General features: G+C 45.7%; 1 protein-coding gene across 1 annotated transcript in view; it reads right to left on the reverse strand.

The window, feature by feature from the left end:
* The window catches only part of RFTN1 (raftlin, lipid raft linker 1), a 194,539-nt gene that overhangs the window by 92,492 nt on the left and 76,150 nt on the right, over positions 1-25,897 (reverse strand). The window contains exon 4 of the mRNA XM_084753509.1: positions 5,568-5,676. Coding sequence (XP_084609635.1) covers positions 5,568-5,676 — 109 coding nt within the window. The remainder of the gene's footprint in view (positions 1-5,567; positions 5,677-25,897) is intronic.

A 25,897-nucleotide genomic window follows, 5' to 3' on the forward strand; every position in this document is an offset into this window, starting at 1 on the left:
GGCCACCGAGGGAACGTGGATACACACTATGCACATACATACTCTCAGACACACACACATAAAATACATCTTTAATAAAATAAAATTAAGCTCTGACTGGTTGTAGAAGGAGATATTAAATATGAAATATAAGATGCCAGGCAACAGCTATGGTATGGAGAAGTTTAATATATGCACATGAGATAGCAGGGAACGACGTAGCGCCCCAGAGAAAGAGAGAGACAGAAACTGAGGGAGACAGAAAAACAACAGAGACGTGGTGGGTTTGCCCTTCTTATAATCCTGGGCAGGGGCACACCTAGCGGCAAGCAGGTAATAATGTCATAGGTTGCTAGGCAGACTGGGGACAATATGCTAACACCACAAGCCCCTAGGAAGTAAGCGCTGAGCGATCTCTGTCCCACATACAAAGCATCAGTCCTGGCATTCTGTTCAGTTTTCACCAAGAACATCAAAGCGACCAGGTTTTCCCCATAGCAGGGTATCAGCAGTGTCCTTTGTCAAATGCAGTCCAGTGAATAGCCAGTCCTGTGTTCTCGTCCACCGGCCACAGCCCAGGGTCTTTCCTGGTCTCCTTCACAGTTGTTCTCATTCAGCGGAACACTCTCCCAGTTCCCCCATGGTCCTGAGTGTCTCAAGGTCCATCATCAAGGAGTGAGACCTGGGACGAAGGCCTAGCACCTTGGGCCTGAGGGCAAAGGTCATGTGAACCAGAGAAAGGGATTTGTGGCCTCTCCTACAGACAGGATGAGGGAGCTTTTACCCAGAGAAGCTGGGCATAGTGGCTACACCTATCCACCTCTCAAACTTATACACACACACACACACACACACTGACTGTGGGGGAAGAAAGACGCAAGGGAGAAGGTTGGGATGAAACACTCACTTCTCCTTTTCTTGTTGAGTCCAGGGTCTTACATGCACTGGGTAAATGTTCTACCACTGAGCTGTAGCCCAGCCCTTAAATTTTTGAGACAGGGTCTCACAGTGTAGCCCAGGCTATCCCAGAACTCTTGGGCCTCCTATCTTAGCCTCCTGAGTGCTGCCAGCTCTGCCATGACCCACCAGCTACGTTCTGCTGTTTCTAGTAGTCTTGCTCGGAGCGCCCCACCCCCACCCCCAACCTCCTCCCACCGTTCCCAGCATCCTCACTGGGAATCCAGCTGAACTGGCTACAGCAAGACTTTTTTCCATGTGATCAAAAGGACCCTACCCCATGAGGAAGAGACCAGCTTTGCATATGCATCGATCCCACACAAAGACAGAACCTGGCCTTGGGTCTTTTCACATTCTTGTTCCTACAGACAAGGCACTGTCTTCCTCCCTGCCCCTCCACCCCCCTCACTGCACACTGCTGCTCTCAAGAACCTTCCCCAGTTTACTTGGTTCTCTGCAGCCCTTGGTGCCTCCTTTTCCTAGGGAAGGCTAGGCCCAGGCCCCACTGCTCAGCAATCCCAGTCCAGGCAAAGGTGTCCCTGACAGCCCAGGGTCCTCTTTGAAGATGTGTCGGAAGCAGGTATCAGAAGATGCGTGAACTGAGCCTGAAACCTTCAAAGAGCTCTCCACACTCAAGTCTCATTTACACATGTGTGCCCTTGACACTTGTGAGCCACTCTGGATAAGACGCAGCTATGTCACTGGCTCCAGGCCCCCACCCCCACCCCAGCCCCCACCCCAGCCCCCACCCCCGCTGTCATCGCTTTAAAGCTGGGCCAATATTTCGGGTGTAATAATGGCTCCCACTCCGTTCCTCTGGCCTTCCCAGAAGGTCCAGAGAGGGTAAAGAAGTCTGAATAGTCTTCTGAATGAACATGCAGGCCCTTCACTGTAAGGCTTGGCCTCCTTCACTCTCCTCTGGGAACAGAGTATGGAAAAAGGCCTCACAGACAGCTTGGACTACCTCTGGGACAGCAGCTGAGTCCTTGCCCCAGGGGAATTCAGGGGATGCTGTCACTCCCACAGCCTCCTTTGCACTCTTGGCTCTGGGACTTGGAAAGGGTCTTGCTAAGCCTTCTCACAGTCTGCATTTGAAGTGCTCTGTGGTCCGCAGTCTATGATTTACATGCAGACCAGTTGGCGGACGTACTGCGGGATATGAGAGGGGAAAATGCAGCAACCCAGATTTAACCACAGCAGAAAAGCGCGCGGAGACCTTCCAGAGGCCTGTGAGAGGGAAGATTCCTTCTTCACATGGCTCTCTTGACTCTCTGCATAAGGATCACCATGGGGAGGGGACCGTAAATTACAGCAAATCCTACATGACACAGTGAACACGACTTTATTTTTCCAAGTTGTGGAAAATAATAAGGTTGCTTCTCCCTTCTAGTCACATTTCCTAGCCAAAGGGTTCCGCTAATTTAAAACATTTGGTGGGAAAATAATATCGAGACGTTGTTCTTATGGGAGAAAACCAGCTTGGTTGGAGTTAACCTCTAACATGCAGAGGACGTAAGCTTACCTCAGAGGAGGGGACAATGACAAATCCACTAATTACCATCTTATCTGAAGACACATCTACTGGGCAGAGGGACAGGAACCATTATTTCACACCCACAATGACCCACATATAAAATAATGGCAGCAAGCAACTGGAACCAGGGGACGCTCTCATCTCCTACCTGAACAGCAGTGAACAAGAAAACAGACTCCCCCTTGCCCTAGCAGTCCTTAATTTATTAAACATATCGAATTAGCAGGTATCAATGATAACCAATCATTGAGTGACTCTTCAGATGCTGGTGCCTATACACTCACATATATAATGAGTGTGTGTGGGGGGGGCCACATAAAGAAAGTCAGGATAAGTGTTAGCATACTGCCCCAGTCTGCCTAGCAACCTATGACATCATTACCTGCCTGCCATTAGGCATGCCTAGGAGTATACCCATCTCTTCTCTTGCTTGTTTCTCTTCCTATCTTGCTCTCTTCTTCCAGTCTCTCTCTCTCTCTCTCTCTCTCTCTCTCTCTCTCTCTCTCTCTCTCTCTCTCTCTCTCTCTCTCACACACACACACACACACACACACACACAGGGTTGCCCCTCCCACTTCCATGTTCGCCCACGTTCATATATTAAACTTCTCCATATCTGTTGCCTGGCATCTTATTTTTCATATTTTAATAGGAGGTAAAGTTAAAAGTTAAATAAAATACAGCTAATGTCCTTGAGGGCTTAGAGCCTCTACAGATGTTGCATTAAGGAACTACGGCAGCCAAGCAGCCCACAGACCAGGGTACAGCTTCCTGAACATCTGGTGCAACTGGTCTACTGCACCGTGGTCTGGTCTGGTCTGGCTAGGGCCAAAACACCTAACACCAGTTTTCAAATGAGCACACCGGGATAGCATGTGAAGTGCCCTCCCCCACTTCCTCCCCACAGACCCTCAGCTATCCCAAGCAGTCGAGTGGCAGTCACACGTCCCCAGGCTATAAGTCATAAGGGATTTCAGTTTCTAGGATGTCTCTAGACAACTTTAGTAGAGTATTATTGGCAAAGAAGATGGCCCTACTCATGCAGGCAACATGATTTAGAAAAACGCTGGGTTCTTGCACTTATGTACGTCTAAACACAAACAAGCTCACCTCCTTTTCCGAAATAATCACCTAAATTCTAACAGTAGAAAAAGCCTTCACCATCCCAGAAAAATTAGCTAAGTTTGAACCTTGGAGTTCATCTGGCTCCTGGCTCCTTTCAATGTGAGTGATTACTCCCAGGACCTTGGAGCCTGAATGCCCAACAAATGTTAAAGGCAAAGGGAAGGAAGAGAATAAACATCCCTTAAAGGACAATCTCATTTCCTCTGCAAAGGTCCTCACAACGGCTCCTGCAGCATTCTCTGATGAAGGCTGGAGATGCCTCTGTCTCTGTCTCTCTGTCTCCCGCGCCCCCTCCATGTGACTTCTGTGTATGATGTTTTGGTACCAACTGCTTCCACTGCCTCAGTCTCTCATAGATGCCAGGCCCTGTGCGTGGAGACTCCCGGCCTATCCCAACATAGCCATATCACTACATACTCCTCCTCCCTCCCATCTCAGCTTCAGCATCTTCCCCATCCCTGGACCACACAGGCAGCCTCAGCCACATGTGCGTCAGTTCAGCTGCTTCCTCCTACCAACGTCTACCCATCAGGACCACAATGAGTCTGTTCTCTGTATTCCAGCACCTAGTTCTAGTCATCAGAGTTGACAACCAGTGGGATTTACTAGAAAATTCAATAACTGGCTATTTGGACTTTAAGTTGTTATTTGGACCTGTGCAGGTCAATTACAGTTAAGGTCCTCGTGACATGTCAAAAGTGGCTGCAGGTCCCACTGTGGTACACGAGATGAGAAAGGCACTGAAAAATTCCCATTACCTAGTCATGTCAAAGCTGCCACAATGTCATTGTTTAACACATCACTCACATGCCTACAGTGGTGCTGGTGTGAAAGAAAACCCTACTGAGTACCAGTCATAAAAAAGCCTATTAGTGTACAAAACCTAACCTCAGTAACAGCAAGCATTACTGGCTTATGTGTCTACTATACTACACTTTTCCTTCTTTAATTTAGAATGGCCCCTCCACAGTCTCACTCTTTGTATGCATGCATGCACATGTGCACGTGCGTGCACACGCGCGTGTGCACACACACACACACACACAGAGAGAGAGAGAGAGAGAGAGAGAGAGAGAGAGAAGAGGAAATTTACCATAAAACACATGACACTGGGAGATGTGACTCAGTTTGGCAAAATGCTTGCCTAGAACAATAAAGACTCTCAGTCCAACCCCCTGTATCACATAAACCAGACACAGTGATGTGCATCTATGATCCGGTACCTACGGAGACAAAGGCAAGGAGGGTTAGAAATCCAGGGTCATCCTCACAGTGACTACACAGTGACTTGGAGGCCAGCTCAGACTACATAAGAGTCTATCTCAAAACAAAACAAAAGCAATGCATGCTATGCCAGGACGGCCACGGTGCACAGGAATGGTGGGTGATGGTCTGTGTATGTAGGTTAGTGTCAGCACTCTGAATATTGCCTAGGGCTCACAGCCAGCACACTAGGAGACTCCATGAAAGAGGACGTGATACTCATGAAGACGGAACTCAGCCACAGTCTGGAGAGCAGACAATTCTTCTGTTGCAAATGCCACGTAGAATTCAGATAGCCCTGCAACTGGGTGGGAAAACACCGTGACCACCTCCCACACAGACAAGCTTGACACCAGGCACACTTCCAGGTGGCAGGCAGTCCCTGCAGGTAGGCGATGTTGCTTGGTACAATGGCATGCCTGTATCTACTGGCCTGTTCCCAGGACAAGAGAGAGATGGTATCTGGGAGTCAGACCCATTGGAGGGTTGGAGTTGTCCAGTAGTGAGCCTGTTAGCCTGTTGGCTGGGATCTGACTCCAGCCCCTACGGGACAAGACACGGGGTCGCCCCAGCCTAGCAGAAGAGCCATCTTGTTCCAGAGTCTTCTCCAGCTGTTCTCCTGCAGTGTGACTGACTGTCCACCTGTTCTCCAGCCCACTTAGGTGCCCGCCCTGTGAGCCTGTTCCTCTTGTCTCACTGTGGTGCTCACCTTCTTAATGAACTCTGGGATGAGCTTCTGGTCTGCCAGGTGTTCTAAGGAGGAGCAGTAATCCAGTTCCAAGATGTAGTCTTCATTGTGAAGCTCGGCCTTCTGAGACCTGAAGAGAGAAACCAGGAATGAAATTCTAGCATCTTCTTTTGTGAAAAGAATCACAAGATATTTAACAAAAGCCCCCAGATCTTTCTTGAATGTAACTGACAAAACAGCGCTGCTAGAAAACAATTTGGGGTGAATAACAATACACTCACATAGTATGAGTACACATATGTGTGTATGTGTGTATGTATGTATGTATGTATGTATGTATGTATGTATGTATATCTCCAAGAAGGCTGGGTATGATCTCAGCACTTGGGATGCCAACCCAGGAGGATTGAGATTTTGCAGCCAGTTGGGGTATCTTATAGAGAGAAAAGAGGGACAAGAAAGAAAGAAGGAAAGGAGAGGAAGGGTAAAGGGAGGAGGAGGAAAAGAGGAAGAGAAGGGATCAGTTTAGAGTTGGTCTCTATATCCATAGGATGATGGATACAGACAATAAAGCGTATATAGTAAACAATACAAGGACATTTGGGTGGAAGGGGCTCTCAAGTAAAAATTTTCCATTGGTTTCTGTCTACTGGGAAAAGGGTTAGTGAGAGACACACACAGCTAATCATAGCAGTGGCCTCTGGACAGAGAGACCGCTTAGGCACAGGGACTTGAGGCAGCAGTGTAAGGCTGAATAAAAGTGTCTTTAGATGTAACTCCGAAGTTTTCATTTTTAATGAAGAAAACAGTATTCATACATCACCTGGAAAATTAAATTGTAAGGGCTTGATCCCTACCTACCAAGGAGAAACTGGTAAATCTACCAAAATAAAAAATAAATCGAAGACAGCCTGGGATGGGCCTGTGAGGTGGCTCAGAGGAGAAAAGCATTTGCTGCCAAGCCTGATGGTCTACGTGCAATCCCTGAGGCCCACATGCAGGAGGAGGAGGAGGAGGCAGGATCCCACAAGTTATCTTCTGACTTCCACATATGTGTACAAGAGCAGGCGTGTGTGTGTGTGTGTGTGTGTGTGTGTGTGAGAGAGAGAGAGAGAGAGAGAGAGAGAGAGAGAGAGAGAGAGAGAGAGAGAAGGAATATTTGTATGTAATAAAAATTAAAGGACTACAAGGCAAAAACAGGCAGAAATTCTGGGGAAGCGGAGTGTAACAAGGGGCGGTCAGTGGTCCAGGCCTTGAGTTTTGGCACGACTGTACAGGCTTCTCAGCATGCCTGGCTCACCCCACACAATGACAGCAGCTGAGCAGGCTGCTCCCCCATACAGACCCACTCTGACCCCGCACACAACCGGGCCATCCGGAGAGGCATGAGCGAGTGGCCACCAGTGACAGAGACTCCACTCATACCCAGTCATCTCTCTGTGGACTTGTGTGTGACAATAGCATGGACCTGGGAGCCCCTGGAAGCTGCATGAGATCAGAAGTTGAAGGAGTTTTCCTCGGCCCTCCAGTCATGAAGCAACATGAGGTACAGGGAAGGATCAACACTTAAAGATCAAGACCTAAGATGTTGCGTATCTTAGGTGGCTGGCCACAGGCCTCCTACCATATGCCGAGATGCTCTGCACCAGCCGGGGCGTGAGTGGCTCTCCTGGACATGATGAGGCTGCTCTACCAAAGAAGCCTGGCCATAAAATCCCTAAAGTGTACACACACACACACACACACACACACACACACACACACACTCACACACACTCACACACACCATCACATACCACACACACATCACCATATACACACAACACAAACACACACTCACATATACACACACACCATCACATATCACAATGCACTCGTATACATAGAACACAAACACACACACATACATACACACTCATACCATCACATACCACACTAGACACACATACACACACACATGCAACACAAACAGTACATGTAAATGCATACTTGTTATGATAGTTTAAAAATGAATCTCCAAGGTTTCCATGCACTGCGAAAAGCAATTTATGCTTTCATTAACCATCTGGGTATGATTTACATAAAATTTCAAAGAGAAAAATTAAAGAGTATTTGGTGTCCCCAGGTGTGAGACTGTGGTTCATTAAGCAAACATCAACAGTTATTTTTATTTTAGTGTTTCCTCTAACATATCCTTTCTGAGGTAGCACGGTGTTTGAAACGTCAAAGACTAAGCTGGCTTCAAACTTTCCCATCTGGAATAAACTAATTCTAGCAGAATAAACTGGCTCGGAACCCAGCCATCTTGTTCCAATACTTGGTCAGGGATTTAGTCATATTTCTTATTCCTTTCCCCTAGAAAAACTAAGACAGAAAATTCCAAACCTTTGAAAGAGACTTAGTCAAGACACACTGTGACATTATGTGGCATCTCAAATAGCAGGCTAAGCTGGGGGAAGAGACCTCTAAGACATGTTAAGTCCTTAAAGAGCTTGTCAGACAGGCGTGAAGATGGCACTGAGCTCAGTCCCAAAAACCCTTGTACAAGCCCAGGCCTGACAGAGTTTATAATCCCAGCGCCAGGGAGGTAGAGACGGCTGAAGCCCTGGGAGTCCTGGCCAGCCATCCTGTCTAAACTAATCGCTGGACCCCAGGTCACAGTGAGACACCTACCCCAAAAGCAAGGTAAACAGTTCTTTGAATAACACCCAGTGCTGATCTCATGTTACACATGTGTGTGTGCATTGCTCATGCACATACGTACACACACACACACACACACACACACACACACACACACACACACACACATGCCCCCAACCCCCGTTCTTGCTCACATGGCGGCTAATGGCAGATGCTCATGGTATTTATATATTATATTATAACCCCATCTCATTTCATTATTGACAGGGCATCAAAGCAGGAGCTTAAGCAGCTAACCATGTCACATCCAAGAGCAGAGAGAAACACATGCGGACAGGTCCACTCACACACTTGCTCCCAGCTAGCTTTCTCCTCTCTTATGGTGTTCAGGAGCACCCGCCCGAGGACTCGTCCCATCCACAATGCACCAAGCCTTCAACAGTTAACACTCCAGAACCCTGACCTAAGTAATTGCTCGACTGAGGATCTCTTCCCGGGAGACTTTAAGTTGGACGGTTAAAACTACCAACACAGCAGAAACAGCACAGAATTCTAGACAGTGAATACATGCTGCTGTCAGCCGCTTACGCGTGCCATAACTTATCACCAAACGCAAAACCATTTCACTCCCTGAGGAGGAAGACATGGGAGAATTCTGCTCAACCTAGTAAGGCAGCCTCGATGATAACAAGTATGCTGTGTCCCTGGGAACCACCCTGAGATAAAGAAGTGGACCTCTCTTAGCATCTTGCTTCCTCCTGAATCCCAGTGTAATGGGAACAGGTATTCAGCACAACCAGCTTCTAAGCAAGAAGCAGTGACCACAGTCTCCTGGTGCATGGTCACCCGACCCCGCCCTGTGGGTGAGGAAAAGGCAGGGGCATCCCACGCCCTCCCCTAGCCTGGAGCCAAGATGATGTTACTTCTGGAATGAACAGAGAGACACGGATTTAAGCAAGAGGAAAGCAGAGGGTCACAACGTGATCTTTGTGGGGACATGGGACTGACCTGCAGACAAAACCTCCCACGTTGTCCTGTTTGAAAACTAACATACACCACACCAAAGCCTAGAGAATATGGGGACACACCATGACACGCCTTTATTATCCTCCGGTGCAGACTTCACAAATGGTCTGGTAGCTCAGTAGGTAGGACAGTGGTAAGCAGCTGTCTATTAGAGAGCCCGTGGCGATGGGCTAAAACAGACCTTCCAGGACACAGAGAAAACAGATCCTTTAGTCAGAAGCACAGAGGAAGTAACTGAAGAGCAATGAACACAGAAGTGACATGACTTGACCGTTTTGAAAGGATCCTCCCCTTCCAGCTTCAGCGGCAGCTGGGAGACTGCCTCAGTGGTCCAAGTCAACCAATGCTAGCCTTCCAAGTGCTCTGGCAACGGTGAGAAGTAACGGCTCTGGCTGTTTTCAAGGTAGTACCTTCACAATACCCAAGAGACAGAGTGTAGGCTGTAAAAGGAGGAAAACAGATGAGGCGATGCCTCCAAGGATTCCTGCCCTCGGAGTTAGGGAAATGAATGACATCGCCACATTCAAGTCTGAAGCTGGGGCTGTAACTCAGTCCGTAGACTGCTTGCCTGGCACCTGAGAAGCCCTAGGTTTAGTCCTCACTGCTGCATGAACCACACATGGGGGCTGCACACCTGTAATCCCAGCACTCAGGAGGTAGAGGTGGGAAACCAGATGTTCAAGGCCATACACGACTATATCACAAGTTCAAGGTCAGCTGGCCTACACAAGACTCTGTCTCAGGAAGGAAGATAGGAAGGAAGGAAGGAAGGAAGGAAGGAAGGAAGGAAGGGAGGGAGGGAGGGAGGGAGGGAGGAAGAAAGAAGGAAGGAAGGAAGGAAGGAAGGAAGGAAGGGAGAAAGGAAGGAAGGAAAGATACACACAAATACTCTCCAAGTCAGGTGACTGGAGATGTAGTTTGAAGGCCATCAGCATCCAGAAGGCATTTAATGCCTGAGACCAGCTGAGATCTTCACGGACTCTCAAGACTCTCCACTGTGAAAAGGGCAGAGAAGCAAGGAAGGGAGTACAGTAAATCTACATAGAGTGACCGGAGGAGACTGAATGCCAATTAAGGAATTTTGTCACACATGATGGTAGAAGCTACCCTGCCAATTGCTTGCATGAACAAACCTATCACCCTCTCTCTAATTCCCATAATTATTCTGATATCCCAATCCAAGGAAACAGGTCTGAAGGTCTTCAAGGTGTGCCTTTAACATCTGAGTTTTCTGTTAAGTTGGCACACTGGCAAGTTACTATGCCAGGCTGGCCCAAGCCACCTGGAGCCCTAAAGGGAAGAATATGCTCTGGATTGTCTCCCAGAAACAACGGCATGGGCCTCTTCTGTGTTTGTAGCAGCGGAGGGAGCTTCCAGGCCTTCTAACTTCAGACACTCCAAAGGAGTCTGACGGCTTGGGAATTACGCGTTTCCAAGAAAACCCTGTTACCACATGTTGCATTGGATACTGGAAGTGATTGCAGGCAGAATAGAGAAGGCCTGAATTCCTCCTACAGTGTAGGAGCAACTCATGAGGCGAGCTCGAGCTCCTTGGGGTCTTTGGGGCAGATCTAACTTAAAGCAACTTTTAAAATCTTTACAAGTTATCAATTAGTCCTTTAAGTAATAAACACTTGAGAGTGCTATGATACATGTGACTTTTAAGTAATCAACATGTAACACAAGTCTCACTTCAGTATCTAAAGCTTAGAAGCCATGACCTAAGTCAGTCCAAAGGTGAGTGTAAATGATTCCTTTTTCCTAAGCCAGGAGGCAGAGCTTAAACTTTAGTCATAAAAAGGAGAGGGAGGGAGGGAGGGAGAAAGAGGGAAGGAGGGAGGGAGAGGAGACAGAGAGGAAAGGAGGGGGGAGAGAGAGGGAAGGAGGGAGGGAGAGGAGAGGAGGGGAGAGAGAGAGAGAGAGAGAGAGAGAGAGAGAGAGAGAGAGAGAGATTGAGAAACTAAGCTATGTTTGCTCTATTTAGAAATAATCCTAAGAAGCAGAGACAAGAATCAACTTAGATCAAGGCACTCTGCAGCCAGATAAAAAGTTATTAAATGTCAGTTGTCAAAAACAAATTCTTTAACTCTGGGAAACAGGAAGAGAGGTTAAGACTCGCCCATCCCAGCAAAGCCTTTTTTTGTTTTCCCTCCTCCAAAACACCACCAGGTTAAATTAGGTTGACCAGAATAGCTATTTTTGTTTTAAAGGAATAGTAGAGAAAGAAATGAACTAGCTACAGATCTGTGTGCTGGCTGGCCTTTTGTCAACTTGACACAAGCTAGAATCATCTGAAAGGCGGGAACCTCAACTGAAAAAAAAATGCCTCCATCAGAGTGGCCAGTAGGCAGCTCTGTGGGGTATTTCTTGATTAATGATTGATGTGGAGGGCCCAGCCCCCTGCAGGCAATGCCACCCCTGGGCACACGGGCCTAGGTTGGATAAGAAGCAGGCTGGGTAAATAATAGAGAGCAAGCCACATGTGTTTCGTCAAAAAGTGCCCACAAGAAATGTATAGTTTAAGGAGTGGAGAGATGGCTCAGCAGTTAAGATGATTCCCTGCTCCTGCAGAAAACTTGGGTTCAGTTTCCAGCACCCACCGCAGGCAGCTCACAACTGCCAGTAACTCTAGCTCCAAGGGATCTGACACCTCTGGTCTCTGCAGGCATCTGCACTCAGTGCACAAACAGGCACAGGCAGGCACATGCGTGAACACACACACACACACACATATTTCTGAAAAAAAAAATATGTTCGAACAGAAGTGTGTGAGACTTATTTCTACTATCTAGAATCAGGATTTCTTTTTGTTTATCTTGTTGATTTGTTTTGTTTCTTGAGACAAGGTTTCTCGGTGTAGCCTTGGCTGTCCTTGCTTTGAGGACCAGGTTGGCCTCAAACTCACAGCAATCTATCTGCCTCTGACTCCTGAGTGCTGGGATTACAGGCATGTACCACCACACCCAGCTCAGGAAATATTACTTGAATCATGAAGCAGTGAGCGGAGTCTTTGAGGCTGTTTGGAAATTAGTCACAATGGAAATTAATGAAGTTCTGGCCAGGAAACCAACAGATGGGAACAAGATGGAAACAGAGGTCAGTTTGACAAGCTCCATGAACATGAGGCGCTGGTTCCTCTGCTAGGTCAGTAATCAGAACCGAGCAGATGCACGGCCTCACTCACTGTTAGGACGGGCCTGAGGGAAGGCTGTCTCTTTGGTGGATAAAGCAATGGAGTACAGAACAAGTAGAACTTGCCTTTATCCTGTCAGGAAGGTCAAGATGGCATCAGAACATTAAGCTGGTGGCCTAGTGCGTGATGTAGGAAGACCAGTAAGATTTTCAAGGAGAGAGCGGTTAGTGAGAAAGATTTTAGGCACTTCCTGACCCTGTCTCTGGTGGGCTGTGGGAGGAGAATAAACCATGGCTTTTCTAAGATGCTTCCAGAATAATAGAAGCAAAGGATTTTCTATAATTTGTATAATCTATCTTTGCAAAGTGAAAAAAACTACAACAATGAAATGAGAGTAATGGAGTCAAAGTTTTCACTAACACTGAAGGTGGAAAATGCTTGAGAGGGGGAAAAAATGGCAAAAAGGAGAATTCTTGGTGATCTTTACTGAATGCAGCTGCAGACCATCAGGGGACCTCAGGAGGAAGAGGGAGGAGACTGAGCCCACTAGGCCACTGCCCCTTCTGATTTCCCCCACCTCCATCACCAACATATTTCTGTCCCACAGGGCCAGGTATCTATAGGAACATTCTATAAATGATAGCACTGTCACCACTGTGTGCTGCCAAGTGGCTGCCTGTTACAGGCAAACACCAGCATTCTGCACCGTTGCTTACATTAGAGAAACTCCTGTCTCAGAGCTTACAGCTAGGGCTGGCTCTCTGTTAGGTAAACCACCTGACAGCTAATTCAAGGCCTTCGCTGTTTACTTTGAAAGGCCAAAACATAAATGAACATCCTTTCTCTTGGTGCTCTGGGCTACAGGAAGAAGGGGAACAGCTGTAGGAAGAGCCCTGCTCTCTGAGACTCCCGCAGACTCTCGCAGAAGACACACCAATAAAACAAGAAGAACCAATATTTACACCAATGCATAATTAATAGCATCTTATCAGTGACAGAACACTGAGTAAAGTCAAATCCCCCAGACATTTGCTGGTTCAGAAAAAGTCCCACATCTGCATGCAGAAACAGCAAGGGTCGCTACCCATGTGCGCTCCTCATGAGTTTCCTGGGCCACAGACAGCTGAGTGACAGGAAATCTTGGTTTGTACATTAATTACAGGTTTCACGTTCAAGTCTGCTGCTACTTCTGCTTTTCTAGTTCTTTCTACGCCCCGCACCTGCCTGAGATAGGACAGCGGACCACAATGCTCTACATCTGCATCATCTGGTGATGTCACTACAGAAATGTGTCCAGTGCAACTCAGAGTGGAGATTTAGTTTTAAGGTCTCTCACCTCCAGGACAGGAGAGATGGCTCCAATGAATGTTAAGAGCACTTGCTACTTTTGACAGTACCTGGGCTCTGAATTCCCAACAACTGAGTGGTAGCTCCCAGCCTCTCCGTAACTCCAGTTCCAGGGGACCCCAACCTTTTCTAGCCTCCAGAGGCTCCACACATACATGCAGTGTACACACATGCATGCAGGCAAGACACTCATACACATAAAACAAGGATGAGTTGTTTTTAAAAATTAGATACAACCAACTTTGATTCTAATGTGTGTTTATGCTAGGAAGGCCCAGCCAAGCTCTGTTCTTACCAGCAGCTCATCTGGAATCTACTAAAATGCAGATTGTGAGTCTCCATGGGGGGTTGCCGGGAGTGAGAAGCTGGGATCTCAGGAGATGCTGATGCTGATGGTCCATGGACCACACCCTGAACAGCAAGCCTCTTCCTCGGGATCCATGGGTCTGACCCTGAGGCTTCCTTCGGCCTCACTGCCTCTACACTATTTAAACCACACCTCCCTTTAAGGACCAGCTTGTATGACCACACTGATGTCTCACATATGTGCCACAAAGCATACAAACAGGCCGTTAGAACGCTGAGAGGATGAGCAAAAGTGGAAAAGTGGTATCCTTGGATGGCCACGGAAGCCTGTATTGTTAAGAGCCGGCACCTCAAGCCAGAAATGAGGCTCCTTGTTAAATAGAATGCAAGGCCGTGCATGTTTTGAAAAGTCTTTTTGGTAATTCTAAGTTTCTTCAAGTCAGATGTCAATAGATCTGGTACTTCAATCTCACTCAGTCCCCAGAAAGCTCTTGGCAAACTTTAAAAGCTCAGGTAGCCATTTCTGTGTGTGACTGGGGATGGAGACCAGAACACTACTGTTATTCTCAGGATTCCTAAAGCCATGTGTACATTTTTATACTTATGTATCACTGTACATTATCCGTCTTTACCCCACACTCCTTCCTTCCTTCATCTACTTCCCCCTTCCTCCCTTCCTACTGGTGCCTTTCCCCCTTTAATTTCTATGTGTGTGTGTGTGTGTGTGTGTGTGTGTGTGTGTGTGTGTCTGTATGGACGTACACATATGGGTATATGTATGATTATATATATATATATATATATATATATATATATATATGAAGATTATATAACATATAGAAATATATAATTAAATCTACATTCTGTGCATAAGCAAAAACATGAAGGAGCTGGACAGATTGCGCAGCGGTTTAGAGTGCGTAGGCTCTTGCAAAGGATCCCAGTTCTTTTCCCATCATCCACCAGGTGGTTCACAACTGCCTGTAACTCCAGCTCCAGAGACTCTAACATCTTTACCTAATATGGATACCCATCCCTATGCACCCATGCACAAAAATATATTCATATACACACAATTAAACTTGCTATTAATTAAAAATTTTAATAGTACATCTTTTTTTTTTTTTTTGAGACAGGGTTTCTCTGTGTAGCCTTGGTTGTCCTAGACTCAATTTGTAGACCAGGATGGCCTCGAACTCACAGAGGTCCACCTGCCTCTGCCATCCTGAATGCTGAGATTACAAGCATGTACTACCACTTCTGGCTGTAAATCTTTTTTAAAAAAAGAGAAATAAGGTATTTGTCTTCTATCCCCCACCTTCCGTAATAGACTACTTTAGTTAAAATATAAATAACTCACAAATCAACTTTTCTGAGATCTTAGCTGAAAGTATTCCTCTGAACCTCGCCATTTCCAGAGGCCCTTCCTGCTCCGTACTGGATGAGCAGGAAGCCTCTGACACTCAACCAAGCCAGGACACCTTCAAATAAAACATTACTCAGCATTGGTGACTTCTTACTTCATTTATCTCTTAAATTCCCACTGAAAGTGACTATAACAAGTAATAATAGTCTCTGTTCTCGCTTGTGTTGGGCGTTGTCTCTTCCACACGTCACTACTGCTGACCCAGCAGAGCACACACACCTCTCAAAATGACTTCAAAGCTCTAAGCAAGCTACTTCTAACAATAGCATTGAAGCCTGTGTTCCTGGAAATATAAGATGAAAGTATATTAGTATATTTATGTAATTACAGTTTCAACAGAGTTTACCGTGAACTGCAGAAAAATACTCCAGGCGTCCTACAAAAAGGTAAGAGACCATCATACTGAAGAACAGTTCTCTTACTCCCATACATGCTACAAGGTTATTGCTATCATTTGTATGATACAAGGATGGGGATGTAGGTCACTAGTAGAGCATGTGTTTAACAAGTGTGAGGCCCCCGGTCTGATACCCAGAAAGGAAAAAAGATAATGCAAACCCAATAAATCAAGCAAAGATACAACAAGAAATCATAGAGCTAGAGAGATGGTTGCAGGGTTATGAGCACTTGCTGCTCTTTCGGAGGCCATAAGTTCAGTTCCCAGCGCCATGTTGGGGAGCTCACAGCCACCTGGAACTTCAGCTCCAGGGAATCTGATGCCCTGTTCTGGCCTCCACAGGCACCTGCATGCACATACACACATCCATACATAGACACACACACACACACACACACACACAAACACACACACACACAAATAAATCTCTTTTAAAAGTCGGGAACAAATTGAGGAATATATAGAAAGTCTAATTATAATAAACATGCCATTCAATTTGTAGTAAAATTAGGTCAGCATAGTAAATGCTTTTGGCAAAGTTGGCTTCCTAGAAAAGAGTAAGGATAGATGCCTGCCTCACACATTAGCTCTAATTGAGGCATTTTTGATGGCTACAAGTATAGGATGGGAAAGAGTTACCACTAGCATGTAGGTGCCAAGAATGCCCAGTGAAGCACAGGGCAGTGCCACTCAGTGATCTGACTCAGAACGTCCAACATGAAGGCTGAAACACTCTGCCCTAACATTCTGCTCCAGTCCTACTGCTAACCCGAATGGCTATAAGAGCAACAGTTGTAAAAGTAGACAGAGTCGATGAGAGTCTTTGTCCCTCCACTTATGACAACCTGGGCAAGTTACTATGCTGAGTTTCATGTTCTTCACCTCGGCTTCAAGAATAAAGTCAATGTGTATCGTGATGCAATGTGCAAGGACCCAAGGACCCCACAGTAAGTAACCCATGGTGCTGATTACTGCCAAAGATGGTTAAGCTATGCCAAGAAGCACACACAAACATGTTGATGTTCTTTAGTAGGCAAATAGGTTTTTCTTTTCTAGTAAGGTCTAGGTTAGTGGGCACAGCAACTTTGGGGACTTAAGCATCATGGATTTAAGAATGAACAAGCCAGTCCAGTATGGTGGCAAACTCCTCTAATCCCAGCTCTTGGGAGGCAAAAGGGGGTGGATCTCTGTGAGTTCCAGGCCACTCTGGTCTACAAAGTGAGTTCCAGGACAGCCAGGGCTACACAGAAAGAAACCCTGTCTCAAATTCTTCTTCTTCTTCTTCTTCTTCTTCTTCTTCTTCTTCTTCTTCTTCTTCTTCTTCTTCTTCTTCTTCCTCATCTTCTTCTTCTTCTTCTTCTTCATCATCATCATTATGATCATCATCATCATCATCATCATCATGATGCCAAGGACATAGGTTTACACCAAACCTTCCTCTGTAGAGATGATCTCACCTCCTTCTCTCTCTCAAAAATAAAAAAATAAAATAAAATAAAAATAAAAGCTACCACTTCATAAAACACAGATTGCTCATTACCAGCACATTTTCATTTCGAAAGAGGAGAGAGAAAACAATGTGCTCATAGCCCCAGTACTGTCTCCTGCAAAAAGTGACCGGACCCTGTCAGTCAGAAAAATGAAGACCCTCGGAACTCCGACAGTCCGTGTCAGTAGTTGTGTGTGCATACTGGTCTGGGGGTGAGTGTGGCCTCCTCTCTCACAGTTCCTCCACAGAGACAAACGATGCTAGAAACCTGGGAGGGCTCCTGCGATTCTCTGGGAAACTCCCACAAGCTCCCGGGCCTGTGAGGCCAAAGGGAGAGAGTGTATTCATATACTGGGGGTCTTAGGTACTCTCCTTGCAAGACCTCTACCCACGCCACCTCAGTAAAGAAGTCATTAAAAAGTCCTGCTTCGCTTTTCCTGAATATAAAGTGGGAAGCTGGTAATAAGGGAAAATAGTAGTGTCTTTTGCTACGAATGGCGTAAGTATGAAATCTCAGCTGAAAGGATAACAGTGTCTTCAATAGTACAACAAAAGCAACCATCATGAGGACATATTGAGAATTAATTATGATACTTAATACATACAGGGATGCAGCAAAGGACTCTCAGCCCCCTCGGAAACAGGTGCTGCATGAATACGAGTTTCTAATTTGGATTTTAAAGACTTTGTAGCCAAGTTAAGTTCCAGCTCACGGTAGATGAATAGGAGGCAAATGACATGATGAACCTCACTGGGTCCTGTTACAGCATTGATGCCTATGCAACCGTGGTCCTGTCTTCCAACCATTTAAAGCATTATATAGAAAACGCCTGCACAGATTAGAAGGACACTCATCACAAGATGTACAGAGCATGGAAATCACTAATAGTGGCCTCGTATGCACCTGAACGTTATTTCTCACCTGCTTCTCATTGTATTCTTATTGGAAATGTACACTTTAACTAGGACTAGTGTTTTCCAGGTCCTACTGCTGGCAACACCGGTCATATTACCAAAGAGGAGGAAAGTTGAAGGGGGAAAAAAAAAAACTATGTCAAAAAGACTTCAAGTAAGACCGTCTGAATTCTTAAATTTAGTACAGATGTGACATGTAAGTCCAAAGCACTTAAATAAAATTATTTACAACTGAATTACTAGTTCTGTATGCACACAGCCTTCAAATTTATCTCTTAGCGTCCCCCCCCCGGACCCCACGATGCCACAGAGTGTAGTCTCTGTCCTAAAGAATCCATTGTTTGAAGAGTGCATGCCTGTGTAGGAGGAAGGGGCCTTATTTTATTTAAAAAACCCGACACAGATACTTTAGGGTACAGTGGTGTTCATATATATATTTTAACATCAACAGGAAACTCTCAGAAAGGCAGTGCTTGCATTTGATGTGGCGGCTACCTGCTTGCTGTTTTCCACCATTCTGGAATACTTGTGGGAAAAGGCTGGAAACTACGCGAGTGCTAATTTGACAAAAAATAAAAAATAAAAATCTAAATCTATTGGGGAAGACACAGCAATCAGAGCGAGCTCGGAGACCACGGGCAGTGCGTCTCTGCACCAGTAAACCCTCTTGTCTCTTCTATTTTCTCCACTTGGACAAAGGCCGATACTTCAGAGGAAAAGAATGAAAAAGTGAGGCAAGACATTTAGGGGTGTGGATTGGAAAAAAAAAAAACTCTTCCCCTCCCTGCCTCTCCCCTCCGGAGAACATGGCTTGGTGCTGGCGTATTAGGGAAAGTGCAAACACAATAATTAACAAGGAATCCTGCGATTTCAACACACCAGAAAGGGTGTTGCTCCCGAGGGAACCCGGGAAATAAGAAGAATAAATTAGAGTAGGCTGGGTGACACTGAGCGGCTCCTGGGGGTTGTGAAGGGGCAGCGGAGGGTTAATCAGGTTTGACGCGCACCTTGGGAAGCTGGAGGAACCAGTGGGCACCCTTTCTGACTCCACCATAATAAACTCCACATTCAACACACACTCGCTTATTTATTCTCTGCTCAGATGTAGGAATGGAGCCTCTGGTCTACCTTTCTCAATTTCTCTGCTCTCCGGAAACAAGCCTGCTGCTATGGCTCCCTACCACAGTAACACATGCCAATCACTGTCAAGCCCCCTGCTACTCTTTCTTTCCCGTGTGTGATTCCCAACAATCAGAGAGCTCCAGGCTGATCCCCAGCCTCGAGTGTGAACATTTTCTAGGGCACACTTTGGTAGATGCTTTCGCTCTCTCTGTATTTCCCTTAATTATGAAGCCTCTTTCTAGAAGCCCTATAATTCTCCCAAGAGTTAACGTAATTGGTAAAAATTAGGGATGAAGAGAGCTGAGTCCACTTAAAGGGAACACTTGCAACTATAATTTTTAAAAGAATTTTCCTTTTAGTTCCAATAGAATTCTGCACTTTTCCAATTTTGCCCTTTTCAAATGCCAAAGAAAATGCTCCTGTTATCTTGTGGGCCATGAAAAAAGGCAACGTAATGCATTCATGCTCCACTTAAGGTCTACAAAGAGTCCCCTTCCTTTGAAGGGCGTCCTTTAGAAGTTTCTTTTAAAAGAGTGAAAAATAACATACAAACATTCTTGCTGTAAGCCACTGTTACTCTTGCTTATGAAGGGTAGAGGTGTGTGTGTGTGTGTGTGTGTGTGTGTGTGTGTGTGTGTGTGTGTGTGTTCCATTATTTTCAGTCCATGCTATATGACTGTATCAGCAAAATGCCCTCCACTGGTACTGGTAAATGAAATAAGCCAGATACAGGGCAATTTTTAATGAATTTATGACTCTTTAGTGAATAACTATAGCTAAATTCCAAAGCATAGCTAAATTCCAAAACACTGGAATCTTTTAAAATTAATTGTTGCTATTTTAATTTTATGTATCTGAGTGTTTTACTTGCACGTATGTAAGTACACTGTGTGCATGCCTGGTGCCAGAAGAGGCTGCTGCATCCCCCTAGAATTGGAGTTAGGAAGGTTTTGAGCTGACACAGAGGAAGCTGGGAGCCGAACCTGGCTCTCCTATAAGAGCAGCAAGTGCTTTTTTTTAACTGCTGAGCCATTATTCCAGCCCCTGTTGTTCTTTAAACCACAACAACAAGATTTATTTTTTTTTAATTTTTATTTAAGTGTATGCAAGTACCACTGCAAGTCAGGAGAGGGCGTTAGATCCCCTGGAACTGGAGTTACAGGAAGTTGAAGATGACTCGACATGGGTGCTGGAACCTGATGTGGGACCTCTGGAAGAATGGTTAAGTGCTCTTAACCACTGAGCCATCTCTCTAGCCCCAAGGGCATAGTTTTATCTGACTCCATTTAGGGAAATCTATTGGGCAATGATGAGAGCACTCAAAGAAGTGATGAGACTCCAAAGATGGGGGGAAGATTCAGCAAGGAGGGAGGAAAGGAGGTAGCCAACAGGTAAAACACAACCACAGAAGTCTGACAAACCCAACATCCACTGTGTCTGAAAGAGAGAACAGGCCCTCACAAAGGATGCCTTAGTTAGGGTTTCTATTGCTGTGAAGAGACACCATGACCGTGGTAGCTCTTATAAAGAAAAAACATTTAATTGGGGCTGGCTTACAGTTTCAGAGGTTTAGTCCACTGTTATCATGGTGGAAAAAAAAAATATGGTGACGTACAGACAGACATGGTGCCAGAGAAGGAGCTGAGAGTTCTACATCTTGATCCGCAGTCAGCAGAAGGAGACTGTGTGCCACTCTGGGTGTAGCTTGAGCATAGGAGACCTCAAAGCCCTCCCCCCACAGTGACCCACTTCCTCCACCAAGGCCATGCCTCCTCATAGTACCCTCCCTATGGGCCAAGCATTCAAATACATGAGTCTATGGGGGCCATTCCTGTTCTCACCACCTCAAGGTACACGATCAACACATTACATTAACCTAGCACAGATACCTCTGTGGATCCAAGATGGCAGCCAGAAGCACACGTTAAAGGCAACATTTGAAAAAGAAAAGTTTTCACATAGAAATCCAAACTTCTGGCTTTTTCTTGGGGAAAAAAAAAATAACAGGTGCACAAGAGATAGTAATGACAACACAGGTCAAGGCACCAGGTCTCTACATCCCATAGACTCCTCAGTAAGAGGAGCTGGCCCCTATAGGCATCTGCATTGTCAAGCCTTTGTCTTGGAAGGAATTTTAAACTCTGCCAGCAAGAGGAGAAGCGAGGAGTAAAGGCTACGTATTTACTGAGATTTGCTCCTGGAAACTGAGTAACAAAAGGCCAAAAGAATGACCTTTCTCAGCATCCCTTGATGCTGGGTGGCTGGGACTGACTCATTCAGGAACCTGTTTTGCTTGCAAGTACTTGGGAAGACAGCTTGCTGGTGGCTATGAGAGAGAAAACGTCTCAGTTTCCATCACATGGTTGATCTGGAATGAAATTACTTCCTGTAGATCTCAACAACCAACTGCACTTTTTCCAAAGGACTTTTGAAGCAATCTGGCAGAGTGAGGGCACGGCAGCCTTGGCTGGACTCACAGATGGAACAGGATCCAGCCTTGCTCTAGCTCCAGGTCTCCAGCCTGTCCCGCCTCTACTCTATGGTCCACACTCCACCTTCTCAGACTTTAGGTTGTCTTGGGCCCTGGAAGGCCCCTCTTCCTGTTAAAATCTACCCATCTCTCCAAAGACAGAGCCAATGAAGAGCTTTGGGCCTCCATTTTAAAGGCTCCGCGACTGACAAACTCTTAAGATGCAAACCAAGACCTAAGTGCTAGGTTGACATCACCACAGTTTTATGTTTACAGCCTGTGGAGAGTAAGTTTCTTAAGACCTAAGGGAATATCTTTAGCCATCTTTAGACGGTAAAATTACACAACACACATTTATCTTAGAAATTCAATTTTCAAAAACATTTGTTACATAAAACGATGTCACTTAGCTTAGTCGACAGGCAGATGGGCCACAGACTGGGCCCCAGAAGGAAGAAGGGACTTCCTAGTCCCCTGTCCTAGTTCTCACAGATGTCGCTCCACTGACATCATTGCACCATCCCAGAGAGGATTGCACCATAAAACCAAACCAGCTTAGGTTTCCCAAGGGCTTCACTGCAGGGGAATGGTGGTTCACTCTAGTCCAGAAGGAAAGCACACTGGCCAAGTAGAAAGCCTTGGCAGCATCGCATTTCATGGAAACTTAAAAAGATTGCCAAGGGCAATTTTGGTTAGACGTGTGTTGTGTTGTCTAAGCACCAGCCTTAGCTCTTCTCTGAGTGTCACTCCCTAGGCTGAAAGGCACGTCCCCACCAGATGCCCAGGTCCTGTGCCATGTTAGGCATCACTCTGGGGAAACCTAGATCCAAGTAGCTTCAACCCGTGATAAAGTGATGAAATCCTTATCTATCAGTCCAGTGAAGTTGCTCAAATCTAGCTCTGCCTCTTAACAACAATACAGCGGCTAGGAACTGGGGCATCTTAGTACATTTACAACTGTGAAACCGCCTAGAATTAAATCCACACCCATACAACATAGGACATGACATTTTAATATCCCACTTCTCTAAGCTTTGATGTTTTAAGATTTTTGGCAATGCATTCTAAGGAAAATGCATAGAAAAAAAAAAGTAACTTAACCACACTTAGATTTCAGACAAAATGTAACAATATTGTATGCTTTATTTTAAAAAAAAACACAAAACATTATGTGGTCTTAAGGAAGAATTAAGGAGCTGGGTGTGGTGGTTCACGCCTTTAATCCCAGCACTTGGGAGGCAGAGGCAGGTGGGTCGCTGTGAGTTCGAGGCCAGCCTTGAAAAACAAAACAAAAACAAACAACCCACCCCCAAAAAAAAGAATTAAGGAAGGGAGGCACAAAGTCTTTCCACTTACTTAAGATTACTTGTTCAGGTATTCATGCTGGAGTCACATTTCCAGGTAACTGACTTTAATACACTCAGCCCAAGAACAGTCAACACAGGCATGCAGTTTGACCCGCCATCTTGAACTGGAGTGGCAGTTAACAGGATTTTCGAAAGAAGAGACCTGACATTGTTTTTGTGAATTTAAGTGGACTCTGTCGAATGGCAGGGTCCAGGGGCACTGTCACCATGGTGAGTACTGCCTCTGGGAGGACTCAGCAATGATTTTAGTTTATCAAGATGATCTCCAATTACCCAACAGGCAGGACAGAGCATTTCCTTATAAGACTTAAATAAACTCTCTCCACGTCGTGCTCAGTATCCCTATGGGCCCAGAAGAAGTGGGGTCCAGGGCCCTGCCAGTGGGCTCAGCAGGCAAAGGCTGCCAAGCCTAGAAACTTGAGTTTGAACCGACTCCTTCAGGCTGCCTTTTGAGCCACCCCCCCCATGTGCTCATATACACAGATGTGCATACAAAATAATAAAGACAAATTTTTTGAAATCTAAGGAAAGAAGGCCCAGGTTAAAATACAGTTTCTCTTTCAGTAGGAGGGTGACAAGACAGACCTGTCATGAAGTTTTTCTTAGCCAGACTGTTGGTCCCTGGGGAGCAAGTGCTATATCCAACTAAACCCTGTACCTTTCTCTCCCCCCCCCCCCAGCCCAGGTACCAACCCTGGAACAACATCAGTAAAAGGCCCTTGGGCCCCTTGTCTTCTTGTGCTTTGCAGGTAATCTATTTTATATACCCAGAGGTTGGTGGCAACTGTGCAGAGCCCATCTACTGAGATCATTTTCCTAACAACAGTTTAGATTATCATTAGCATCTTTTTAGCAATTAACTGCTTTTTAAATTGAGTGTATGCCTTTAATAAAACACATAATGCTACTACATAATAAGAATATAGTATAATGTATATATATACACACATACACATACACACACACACACACACACACACACACACACAGGGAAACATAGAAATATTGTGACTTGCTTTACTTGTGATGTCTTTTTGTTATGATGGTCTACAAATAAACAAACATCATCTATAATACTCTCACAACCTTCGTAGGTATTTGCAGGCGGATGGGTAGGTAGGTGGGTGGGTGGATGGATGATGGGTATAAACTTGGATCAAGCTGTCCTTTTTCTCAATATCACTGCATACCCCCAAAGTCCAGTCAGGTTGCCAAAAAACTTTGTGTTCACCTTTGAGATTCTTCAGGTTTACCAAGTTTTAAATAGCCACTCTGTGGTAGTTCTTGCCAATACGCTACACTTCATTTGTACGAATAGTAAGGCAGAGAGACGGTTTGGCTGAATCTCCTTCAGTGTGCCCTACTTGGGAAATATTAACCCACTTCCTTTTCCAGAGCTAAATAATTTCACTTGACAGTATTTATGGCTGTCAGACGTTGGCAGTCTTTGCTAAAAGTGTTGCTTTATCTGCTCCGTGTTAAAAATTAATCAGTCAGCTTTCTTCTGTTTTCATGTCTTCAGCTTTCTGCTGATACAGAGCTTTGGGGGGCTTTTTGTTTGCTTGTTTGCAGTTGTGTGGTGGTGGTGGTTGTGGGTTCCTGATGCAGAAACACTATTACTGCATTGGCCGGGAGAGAAAATCACCTTTAAGAGCATAATGTCTTATAATGGCCCTGCCTCAGCCGTCCGCCTCCTGCCCAAGCCCAGTCGGGATGGAAAATGGGAGATCCATTGGCCATGTTTCCTTTCTTTCACCTGGTACATTATCAGATTTTTGCAGGAAATAATCAGTTCCAAAGACTCATCACAGAGTTAATGGAGGCAGCTGTTTCTCTATACCAGGCAATGGAGTGCATTAGAGCCAATGAGACGGTGCACTGGGGCATCCTGGGGCAAAGAGTGACCCCATCCAAACAGGCTATCATCCTCCCACACACCAATGTCTTGATCTTAAGAACTTTACTTTCTTCTCACCTGTCTAACCCCCTGGCTCTCCTGGCTGGCTTGTAAGGGACAAAGTGGGGATGGGGTTTTGTTCTTAAACCTCACCGAGCTCATTGATCATATAACTGAACATGCCTTGCACTGTGTGTTACAAACCTCTCACTGTGTCAATTGTACAATGGTTGGCCCAGAAAATTACACTCATGATCTCTGACACTGTACCACTTCCAGAGACCACATGCAACCTGGAACATGGGCCCTCTAACCAGGAGCCTCTGGCCCTGCTTTACTTTTCTCTATACCTCAAGCTGTCCCAGAGACGAGCCTAATACCCTAATACTATGGGTAACAGCTAAGAATGAGTCAGTTCCTCTCCACCCTTGCTACTCAGGGTGTGGTCAGTCCATGGAGCAGCATGGTGTCAGCATCACTTGACACCACACTGGAGATGCAGCATCCCAGGCCTGAATGCGGACCTGCTGAACCGGAATGTTCTTTAATGGCAGTCCCAGGAGATCTGCAGAGCATGCTACCCCAGATGCAGGAAGGAGGAGGAAGAGACGTGTCTTCATATTTGTGTCAGTGCATTTGCAATATACATTCTCCATCCAGGTCCTGTGTTAGCATCACCTCCTACAGCAGATTGCACAGAGGATAACCCTGCAATTTAATGCCGGGGGCTCGTATCCTCTAAACACCAAGACAACAGACCAGTCTGATAAACAGTGTTACTGGAGCCTTGGACTGTGCCTTGTGCCACACATA

Source organism: Acomys minous (genome assembly GCF_964271855.1).
Source record: "Acomys minous genome assembly, chromosome: 13".
NCBI classification, from domain to species: Eukaryota; Metazoa; Chordata; class Mammalia; order Rodentia; family Muridae; genus Acomys; species Acomys minous.